General features: G+C 51.4%; 2 protein-coding genes across 2 annotated transcripts; one reads left to right on the top strand and one right to left on the bottom strand.

The window, feature by feature from the left end:
• Positions 1–2257: 2257 nt before the first annotated feature.
• On the top strand, positions 2258–4542 carry LOC120668941 (pentatricopeptide repeat-containing protein At5g16420, mitochondrial-like). The gene is made up of 2 exons (XM_039948758.1): positions 2258–4028; positions 4359–4542. The coding sequence occupies exon 1, from the start codon at positions 2278–2280 to the stop codon at positions 3913–3915; it is 1638 nt and encodes a 545-aa protein (XP_039804692.1). The 5' UTR covers positions 2258–2277; the 3' UTR covers positions 3916–4028; positions 4359–4542.
• Positions 4150–9238, bottom strand: LOC120668940 (oligopeptide transporter 7-like). Its single transcript, XM_039948757.1, has 7 exons — positions 9074–9238; positions 8481–8971; positions 8283–8380; positions 5698–6267; positions 5361–5616; positions 5085–5267; positions 4150–4992 (listed from the first exon to the last, which is right to left on the bottom strand). The coding sequence occupies exons 1-7, from the start codon at positions 9162–9164 to the stop codon at positions 4375–4377; spliced, it is 2307 nt and encodes a 768-aa protein (XP_039804691.1). The 5' UTR covers positions 9165–9238; the 3' UTR covers positions 4150–4374.
• Positions 9239–11085: the final 1847 nt, after the last annotated feature.

Below are 11085 nucleotides of genomic sequence, written 5' to 3' on the forward strand. Positions count from 1 at the left end.
AACGAAGGAGAGCCCGTCAACGAGCCGTACTGTGAGCAGGAGAACGAGGACCAGTTCCGCGACCCCGAGCCCGAAGGACAAGACCTCCCCGAAGGCTACGAAGACGGCAAGTTCAATCCCATCCTTTTATGCATGTTTCTGTCCTAGTTTTTATAAACACAACCCAATGGCCTGTTTTATAAAAATTGCATATGTTTTGCTTGCATGAAAACACGGTTGGATAGCCACCCCTTGATTTGTGATAACCGTTCCTTGACCACCTAGATTAATGTCTGATTTTGCTTGGACGTTAATCGACACTAGAACGCTTAGGACTTTACTCATAATATGATTTATTTGATTAAGAAAGTGTGTGTGTGTGGGAAGGGATAAAATGTGGATTTTCGAAAGATGAGTATGGACGGGATGGACGGCATTTCTGTGTGAATTGCCGATTGGTGTGCTTATGCCTGTGTGGCAGGGCAAAGAAGGGAGATATCCATCTTGTCGTGTCTAAGGACCGAGTTGGTGTGTCATCTCACCTAACTCCACTATCGTGCAAACCACTCGACCGTTGAATGGGCAACGGCGTAGCATAAATCCCACTAGTTGGTGTGGTAGCCATCGGGAGAGCTGAGAGCAACGGGTGACTAAGGAAAAGGGATAAGCCCCGAGTGACTTACGCCCGGCTATACCTAAGTGAACGGTCAATGACCCCTTGGTGCATCCCGTGATGGCTAGTCAGGCTTAACTATGGTGGGTAATGGCTATGTTGGGATCTACACCGACACGACGGTGTTCGAGTTGTGGTATCCTACTTGTGGGTAAAGTTGCACACCTCTGCAGAGTTAAGAATCTATTCGAATAGTCCGTGCCCACGGTATTGGGCGAGTTACGGTGTGGTCACATAACTAGTGTTTCTTTGGAATGGGCTGGTGTGAGTTGTTTTGAAATTGTGTCCGGCAGTAGTGCCGTGTGCTACGACGGACGGGGAGTCCGGTAGCAGCTTAAAATTTGAAACTCCGTGTTACTCCAGAAACTGATTTTCAAAAAGGTTTTCTTTAAAATAAACCCCTGCATGAAATATCGTTTTCTGCAAAATGAACCGTAACCTTATCCTTGATTTACCTATGCATATTATTCTGATATAATCCCCCTCCGTGCGTGTGGTTGGACTTGCTGAGTACGTTTGTACTCACCCCATTCTTACTTTTTACAGAAGAAGACCCAGACTTCGTTCCAGACGACGCCGAGTAGGGTTATCGTTCTACACCCAACCTTGCTTGTGGAATCGGCCCTGTCGAGATGCCTCCGCTGTCGCAGTACTCTGAGCCCGTGATAGACCCCATGTGGTTTGCGGTCTGGTGTTACGTCGTAGTTTGGTTAATTATTATTATCATTTGTATCGAGTGTCCTCCAAGGTTTGTACGGTTTTGAACCATCCGATGTAATAAATGTGGCATCAGCCTCCTGGGACTGGTGCTTTGTATCACATTTAAGTCTTCTCTTATGAGGGGACGCTTCACCGGCGCGGACTCTCTCGTGCGGATGCGGCCGCCGACACGGAGCTCGGATCTGGGGCGGGGAGTCCGCACCCGGTGGAGGTTGCCCCTGCTTGCCGGCCCGCGCCCGCCCCTGCTTGCCGGCCCGCGCCCGCCCTGCTCGCCGGCCTGCCCACTCGGGCACTCGGCAACGCAGCAGCAGCGATGCTGCCACCCGGCATCGACCCAGATGGCCGCACACACCCGGCACAGGGCCGGCCAGAGCACGTGCAGGTATGAGGCGCTGCTGCCGCAGGGTCAGCGATGGCGCGGCTGCCGCAGGGTCGGCGATGGCGCGGCAAGCGCGGGACAAGACCGGCCTGGGCGGCGGCGCGAGTCGGGGCGAGAGGGCGCGGCCACGGACGGCCAGTGCCGGGCGGGACCGGCCGTGGCGGCGGGCTGGCCGGGAGGCATGCGGGGGAGCTGCTGCTCCATGGCCGCGCGGTGGAGAGAGAGAGGCGATGCTGGGGAAGGGAAGATTTGGGTTGCTCTTTTGCGTTCTCTGCTGGAGAAGGGAGAGATTTGGGTTTTGACCCATCCGTGATGCGCAACCCATACCTTCAAATGCGTCTCGCATTTAGGTCCGGAGTGTTGGAGACAGTCTTATCTTTTTCATGTCAAGATCTTTAAAATAAGACCACACTTGCCTATGTTTGCACGATATTTTTGAAAAACAACATCAAGGCCCAACACGAGGCAAGCCTAAGTCCGTGCTGTGCCTCGTGTCGCGCGTGCTCGCCAGACGCATCCGCCCGCCATGCTCAGGGGCATGCGCTGGTGGAGGTGGAGCCCCGGCGCCCGCGCCTTCTCCGCAGAGGCGGCCGCGCGGGCCACCGTGCCGGTCGCGCATCTGGCCCCGCTCCCGGCGTCCCTGCCGGAGTCCGGTTACACCGTCACCCCGCCGGTCCAGCCCTGGCCGCGCCGCCTCACCGCGCGCTCGCTCTCCCGCCTCCTCCTCCGCGCGCCCACCCCCGACGCCGCGGTCCTCGCCCTCCGCCACGCGCTCTTCCATGCCGCCCCTCCGCTGCCGCCCTCGCTCCAAGTCTTCGCGGCGGCACTCTCCCGCCTCGCCCGCGCCGCCGCCTCCGACGCCGACGCCGCGGCGCGACTCCTGCCCCCCGTCCTCTCCTTGCTCCGCGCCGCACGCCTCCCGGCCTTCTCCGACCGCCCCTTCCTGCCGCTCCTCCGCGCGCTCCGCCCGCTCCCCTCCCTCCGCCTCTTCCTCTCGCTCCCGTCCTTCAACTCCCACCCCTCCGTCCGCTCCTTCAACGCGCTCCTCCACTCCCTCGTCTCCGCGCGCCGCCTCCGCCTCGCCGCTGCGCTCTTCCGCGCAGCGCGAACCAAGCTCTACATCACGCCCAACCTCATCTCCTGTAACATCCTGCTCAAAGGGCTCGTTGGCGTCGGTGACCTCGATGCTGCACTAAAGGTGCTCGACGAAATGACTGGGTGGGGGATCGTCCCGGATGTCGTCACCTACACCACGGTTCTCACTGCCTACTGCGGCAAAGGGGATCTTGAAGGTGCACAGAAGCTCGTTGATGATATTATCACCAGTGGCCGTAGGCCGGATGCTACAATGTACACAGTGCTCATAGATGGGTACTGCATGCGTGGGAAGCTACAAGATGCAGCTAGGATAATGGATGAGATGGAAGCTGCTGGGGTACAGCCGAATGAGGTTACATACTCTGTGGTGATTGAGGCATGCTGCAAGGAGGGGAAATCTGCGGAGGCACGTGATTTGATGAGGGAAATGCTAGGCGCAGGGTATGCCCCGGACACACCACTTTGTGCTAAAGTAGTCGATGTGCTATGCAAGGATGGAAAGGCAGGGGAGGCATATGAGATGTGGAGATGGATGGTGAAGAAGAACATCCCACCAGATAATGCCATCACGAGCACATTGATCTACTGGTTATGCAAGAATGGAATGGTTCAGGAGGCGAGGAAGCTGTTCGAGGAGCTTGAGAAGGGGCTCGTGCCAAGCTTGTTGGCGTATAACTCACTTATTCTAGGATTATGCGAGAATGGGGAGTTACAGGAGGCTGGGAGGGTGTGGGATGACATGGTCGAACTGCGATATGAACCAAATGCAATGACTTATGAGGCTTTGATCAAGGGTTTCTGCAAAATGGGCAAGTCAAATGAAGGTGCTGCACTGTTTAAGGAGATGGTGGCCAAAGGATGCACTCCAACCAGGTTTATTTACCAAGTATTGGTTGATAGCCTTTCTGAGCCAAGTCATGATGATACTTTTTGCACTATTGTTGAAGCTGCAGTTTTAAGTGGTCGCGATTTCTTGGATGCTGAATTGTGGGAAATATTTACCAAGAAAGTGTTAGATACAAATGAATCTTGGACAAAGCATCTTGATTTGGTGCTAACTATGTAGCCACAAAGAATTCAGATTATAGCTGGACTGCTGGAAGCCTGGAACTTCTTATGTGTTCTGAAACTTTTTCTTGTGAAAATTATGTCATTGGGCTTCTTCAGAAAATTAATCAGGTTAGTGTATTCCCCTGGGCCTGGCACTACTAGGATGCATACAGACCGGACAGGTTATGTAGCACATATAGTCATATACACACAGAAGTGGAAGGATCTGTTATTGATACTGGTACCAGTCTAAAAGATGCATTTTTCTTTGTTTATTTATAACCATGGAGTGTCTTCTTTCCAAGCTGAAATAGTAGCTGCTTGGCGATAACTACCCATTTTCCTTAATATTATTTGAATCTTCCAGAATTCAATAAAAATTACACCAAGTTCTCATCTCTAAATTGTTTAAAAAGAAAGTTTGATTATTTACATACATCCCTGTTCTCTTCTCTCCAGGTCACACGATGAGTTCTCATGTATACACTGGGCAGCCCTCGACAACAATACCTTTAGCAGTTGGACAAGAAGCAAGAGGACATCCGTCTAAATTGTTGCCCCACCAGTTCAAACTGATGTTCTCCAAGCCTAGGCATAAGTATATCAGGACGGCCATGAACGCCAAACCAGCATCTAGTGCACCGGAAAGCAGATAATTGTGTCGCTCCCACCAGTCACGCCGATATCTGTAAACCACATAACCTGACAAAAACCCAACAAGTATCCATGTGGTGTAGTTGACTGCAGTAGCAGGTGGCATCTGGCCAGTGGCACCGATCAGCACGGGCATGTTGATGAGTAAGATCCAGCTCTGGCCTGGGAATGCCTTGTGTGCAAGCCATACTAGTAGGGGAGCAATAGCTCCACCCAAGAAGAACCAGTTCACAGCTGAGTAAGTGCCTAGGTCGCCGAATATTCTGCGTGGGCTAATAAGGCCCCATATAACTGATGCATCATAGAACACGTGATCACCCGGGCAGGTCCAAGGGCTGTCTGGTGGGAGGAGCTCAGTGTTGCAGATGTAGGGGACTGTGTCCATCAACCACCATGCTGTTCCGATGTATACAAATGCTGCAATCAGAGTTCCGACCACCTATCATGTTGTAAGAGTAAGAAGCTGCTTAGTGACACTATAGAACATAGCCACATATGAATCTGTGTAGAGAAATGGTTAGAAGAGCTTACCTGGGCCATAAACATGGTCCTTGGAGGAATCTTCATGTAATGACCCAGCTTAAAATCTTGCAAAAAGGTCAGAGCTTGGCTCATGCTGATGTAACCATATACCTTGAAGCACATATTTGCAACAGGCCGTCCAGGGTACAAGTAGCCCATGATGTACTCTGTGATTATGTTCAAGCCTGGAGTCTGCATACAACAAAAGAAGCTGTAGTGCTGAGCTTGCGCTCTTGAGCTGTGTGGCATGTAATAATAATATGCATAGGGTGTTAAAATGGGTACCTGGTTCGTTGTTGCTGTGATTATTCCAATTGGTAGGGTGAAGAAAAAGGCAATGGCACATGCAAGCAAAACACCCCACCAAGGCAGCTGGAGTTGCTCAATGTAGTATTCACAAGCAAATATGGTGACAGCAATGTTAGCAATAAGGATGCAGATGAACCACCACTCCGGGACCTGCTTATATCTCCTCATAAGCTTTGTATGTATGTCCACCTTTTTGTCTTGAAAAGCCGATTTACTTAACTGCCAAATTTCACTGCACAAGAGCACAATGATTCTTAGCTTCATTATCTTGTTTTCCTTAGCAGAATGACAAACTTCAGAAGAACCTGCTCACCTTCCATGGAAGAGGAAAACATGAACAATTGTTGCGGTAAGGGATGCGAAACCAACACCATATGTGACAGCAAAGAAAGTGCTGAGGTACAGTGGGCCATTCTTCTCGTACGCCTTTGTATCGAAATGGAAATGGGAATCCACGATGCTGGATATGTTGTAGTTTTGCCCGGTCAAGGTGAAGAGGCCATCAGAAAATATGGGGAAGTTTTGCGCGTTGTAGAAGTTGAACCAGTATGCAATGGGTGTGATTATGTACATGATAATAAAGAACCCTGCGGCAACATTCGCAGTGGCGAACCAGGGGCTTGCGAGAGGGCTCCCGAGGTAGGAGGAGACAGTGGACCAGTCAAGACCGATAGCTCCAATGCCAAGGCCCTGCAGACCTGAGCCGAGCTGCTGGGCGAACACGGAGTGGGGGAAGACCCAGCAGACCCAGGAGAGGGAGGTAAGCATCTGGAACAGGTAGCCTGGGAAGATGTAGTAGGCGAAGCTGCAGATGAACGCCACCAGGAAGAACTGGTTCCGCGTCAAGCTGCCTTTAACCCGCTGTTCTTTCTCATGGAGCGCCCTGGTGAGCAGATACAGTGCAAAGTTGTGTTGAGGAACAAAATGAATAGAATCATAAAGCTGTTTATTTGATCCTACATCTGTTTGAATCTTTGATTTATTTACATCCTCGGAACAAAGTTTCATTTTGTGGCCTGAAAAAGAAGATGTGAATAATCATGGCATGTACTCAGTTACCTCACTGTCCTTACTTCAGGTTGCATAGACTAAACTGTCAAGGAAATTTTCTTTGCATGTGTTTGTGAGATCACTAGTCGTTTTCATAACCGATAAAATATGAACGAGCTGGCAGTAACTATAAACTAATTGTAGATGGGGATGGACCATGATAACAAGTTGCAAGAGCCAGTTGTTGGGATCGTTCAGATCCAGCTTGGTCAACCCGAGCACGTTTGGACAGAGCCCAACATGGTGAATTGGCGACCACGTTGCTGTATTCCAGATCGAAAGCTTCGTCATGACTCGAGTCACAAACATTTCACAAGTTACTAGCTAAAATAGAATCCCCTTTTTTTTTTTGTCTTTGTTCATCGTTTCAAATGGCCCGCAGTGTACCAGACACATTGCAATCCCTTTCATTCTTGGATGTAAGCAAAAGCAATCTGACGTGGCATGGCCCCATGACAGGTATATAATCTGCATCCATTGTTTATCGTAAAACGCTGATCCTAAAAATCAGAAGGTCAAACACATGCACCTACTACGTGCCAATCGTACACATCACACATTTGTTCATATCCATATGACAAGTAAGCGACAAGCTGGGTCAGATGACACTGCTAGAAAATCTCTCATTAGTACCGGTCGGGAAACCTTGGTTTGTACCGGTTTCCCGACCGGTACCGCTCCTCCGGTACTAAGTGCACGCGCACTTAGTACCGGTCAGCTGGCCCGGTACTAAACGGCCTGTTTAGTACCGGTTGGTAACACCAACCGGTACTAAACTGCTGGCCACGCCAGCAGCTAGGCCGAGCAGTTTAGTACCGGGTACTAAATGATTTTTTTCTTCTTTTTGATGCTTTATATTTGTTCTCTTTTCCTTTCAATTTCAAGTAATTAGTATTAGTAGTCGTACTCGCAGCGGTTAGTGTATTCGTACTCGTACTCGTATCTAGAATTTGTATTTGTATATGGAGCAAAGCAAATAAAAAAATTATATATATACATGGATAAAAGAAATTAACTATCCACATTATGGTTATATCTACTACAATCACATGTTTTGTCTACACTCATTCTAAAAATTTCTACTATCCACATGCTCATCTGAATCTAAAAATAAAAAATGTGCTACGGTCATTTGTAATATATAGAAAATGATTGAAAAATATGTCTATAAATTTTTCATATTCAACCTAGCCAATAAATCTACTCCCACATTCAAGTCATCGGTTCTATATATCTCAAATCATTGCATAAATCAAAGAAATCATACTCATCCTCACTATTTCTAAAAGTCACAAATTTCTCTAACTATAGAGCATAAAACGAAGAATAAAGACTATCAATGAAGAGAGGGTGAAGTTGCAAACCTTTGGCGCACTTGAATGAGTCCAAATCACACACAAAAATAGATCAAATAATGGCGGCGCAACTCTAATATGAGAGAAGAAACCGAGCTCGAGCTAGCTCTCTGGTGAAATGGGCGCTGGCTCGGCTCGGGGAGGAAGAAGCCCAATTTATAGTGGGAGCATTAGTACCGGCTGGTGGCTACAGCCGGTACTAAAGCTCCCCATTTAGTATCGGCTGGAGCCACCAGCCGGTACTAAGTTTCCTGGCGCCAATTTAGTACCGGCTGGTGGCTCCAGCCGGTACTAAATTGTCACGGCGGTTGTCGGGGCGCTGTCGGTGGCGCACTTTAGTGCCGGCTGGAGCCACCAGCCGGTACTGAACGGCTCCCAAAGACACTGTTTCTTTGACCCGGTACTAAATTTGCACGTTAGTACCGGCCGAAACCGTGACCGGTACTAACGGCCGTGGACGAATGTGCGTTTTTCTGGCAGTGTGAGTATGTACCTGAACAGGGAGACCTGCACGAGGTTGGACGGCCACCACATCGCCGCCGGCTCCACCAGATACCGCCGGAATATTCCCGCCCAACCGAACCCCAGCACCTGCATGCCACACGCGCCACCCACCAAAGAATCAAGTCTCGCACGCCACGCAACAGGAATTGAAGGACGGCGTGCACGGCCGCACCGGCGGCGCACGCACCTGGGTGGTGAGGACGACGAGGAGGGAGACGAAGAAGGTGATGTGCTTGCCGTAGAAGACGCGGACGGCAGTGATGACGTGGATGGCGTAGACGGTGCCGGCGCCGGAGTTGGCGAAGATGGTGATGAGCACGTGCTCCTTCACGTTGAAGGGCCCCGGGTTGAGGGAGAACTCCCAGCGCGTGCCCCGGAGGAAGGCGCGGTCGGGGAGCGCCGCCGCCATGAGGCGGCCCAGCGGCACCACGGCGATCTGCGCCGAGATGGCCGTGATGGTGAGCGGCTCCTTGCGGTACCAGAAGAACTGGTTGAGGAAGGAGAGCAGCGCGCACGACGCCGTGCCCAGCACCCACATCCGGAACGTCAGCACCGGCATCTCCGGGTCGTCGCCCACCGGCACCGTCAGCGCCACCTCCTCGATCGGCGAGTTCTCCTCCAGCTCGTCATCATCCACCGGCGACCTGCGCGACGCCGATGCCGACGGTTCCGGCGGCACTGCATCGACATGGCAAGTAGGGAGCGGTCGTCAGCGACGACGCCCTGCACCTGCACGGGAGCCAAACGGCCGGGACGACCTTGCCGGGTTGTTGTTCTTACAGAGAGGAGAGGTAATCCGGTCGTCGTCCTCGTCGTCGTCCTGCCGGCGCTCTTCTTCCTCTTCCCGGCGAGGAGGAGGAGAGGATGCCATGGTAGCTGGGGGCACGTTTGCCAACCTGTCCTGGGCTCTGGTAGTTTGGTGGCCTTTTGGGGTCCTCTACTCCTGCTGTTTCAATCCTGTAGCTGTCTGCTAATATTGCACTGTGCATTTTTGTGGGACAGGGATGTTTGTGGAAATATCTGTTTCATCAGCAATTCGTGATTGTGTCCTTGTGCTTTAAAATAATATCGGTAACGATGAACTAGTCTAATTCTGACTTGTAATTATCAGCATATTTACAACTTGGAGGATTATATCTTGATTCTTTATCTGACATGTGGGTCCTAGCTAGCTAGGGTTACCGGGCCACATGTCAGTGAGATAAGTATATGGCACAGTTTTTTTTTTTTTTTTTGAGCTGAACACAGCGTCAACGTCAAGTGGTCTATATTATTTTAGCTTTAGAAAATACAGAAGGAACTGACTGTATTTGACCCAGATTTGTTTACTAACGATGAAGGATGCACTATAAAATAAGGAACGGGACAGTTGATGACTGCAGATTGTTTCAGACGAGAGAATCACTGAAGAGAAAACTGTAGGTCAGTAGGTACGAAGGTGCAAAGCCAGGCGATTCATTTGCGTGTGACAATGCAAGCGGTGGTTGAGGTTGAGCGCTTCATCATTTTTTTTTTTTTTGAGGGGAGGCTCCCCACCTGAATCTTCCATTTTATATAAATGTGGTAGCCCAAAATAGCTCACAAGATACATCAGCATGCCTGGAGTACTACAGGCTTGTACAAGCGGAGGGGGCAACAGCAGAGAGTACAGACACCAACAGAAACAACAAGGCGCCAACACAAACAGAACGACAACAAACAACACACAAACTCCATCACAGGAGCCCTAAGCCTTGACCAGAAGCTGAAGACAGACTCTAATTGTCGACGAGGAGTCACCACCGAGCGACATGCTTGCCTCCACCACATGGGTCGTCGCACTGTACACCCACTCCTCGTAACTACGCCGCCCTGTTGTCACCCTCCACCTTCCAGCAAGGGGAGGAATCCTTGGAGGACGGAAGGGCCGCCCAACAGGATGGGGATTAAGAGTGGGGCATGTCCGCCAACCTCTGCGAGTTGGACAACGCCGATCTCCCTTGTAGCTGACAATGGCACCTTCCGAGCATCCGGTCTCCACGAGCCACCACCCAACGCCATTTGCGGGGAGGAGCCCACAAAGGGGGGTAATAAGCAAGCATGGACGCACACGGCATAAGATTTACTGACACCATCAACAAGGAGCCCGACGACGAAACAGTGGTGCTGGGAGCAAACACCCATCGAACCAAGAGACAGACGACAACAGGCAAGCTTGTGGGCTGATCACCCGCATTTGTCTCAAACATTTCTGCGGGGGAAACACTTCCAATGCGACATCCTCACATGCCTAGAGGACTTGGTTTACACCTGGAAGGTTTGGTTGCCGAAGACTGCACAACATCGCCTCCAGGGAGGGATGCAACAACCCGGGGAGCATTTGCCGATGTTGGCACTAGCAGGACTGGGCAAGGCGTTAGCCCGGAGCTTCAGGCTGTAACCGCAAAAAACAAGACAAACCCACCCGCTGCAGTGTTGGACGCAAACCGCAAGATGCGAGAAGCCTAGGTCACGACGACGCCCTGGAGGTGCTTACCAGTGGCCTGGGGGGAGAGCAGCAGGATGCCCGACCACCACGGTCGAGCCTCCACGCGGCAGATGCCCAGGTTGGTTGCGGGGGCACCTGACCACCATGGTCAACCGCCAACACCATAGAGGACGTCGTTGGAGACGAAGCCGCCGCCGGGGACAAACCCGGCGGCGAGTCCGGTGCATGGCAGTAGGGGGCGGCACGACACGATTGGGGGGGCCTAGGTCGCCGCTTGCCCGCCAGACTTGATGGGGGCAGCCTCCCCCCCGAGTGGATCTGGCAC

This window comes from Panicum virgatum, chromosome 4N (genome assembly GCF_016808335.1).
Source record: "Panicum virgatum strain AP13 chromosome 4N, P.virgatum_v5, whole genome shotgun sequence".
NCBI lineage: Eukaryota > Viridiplantae > Streptophyta > Magnoliopsida > Poales > Poaceae > Panicum > Panicum virgatum.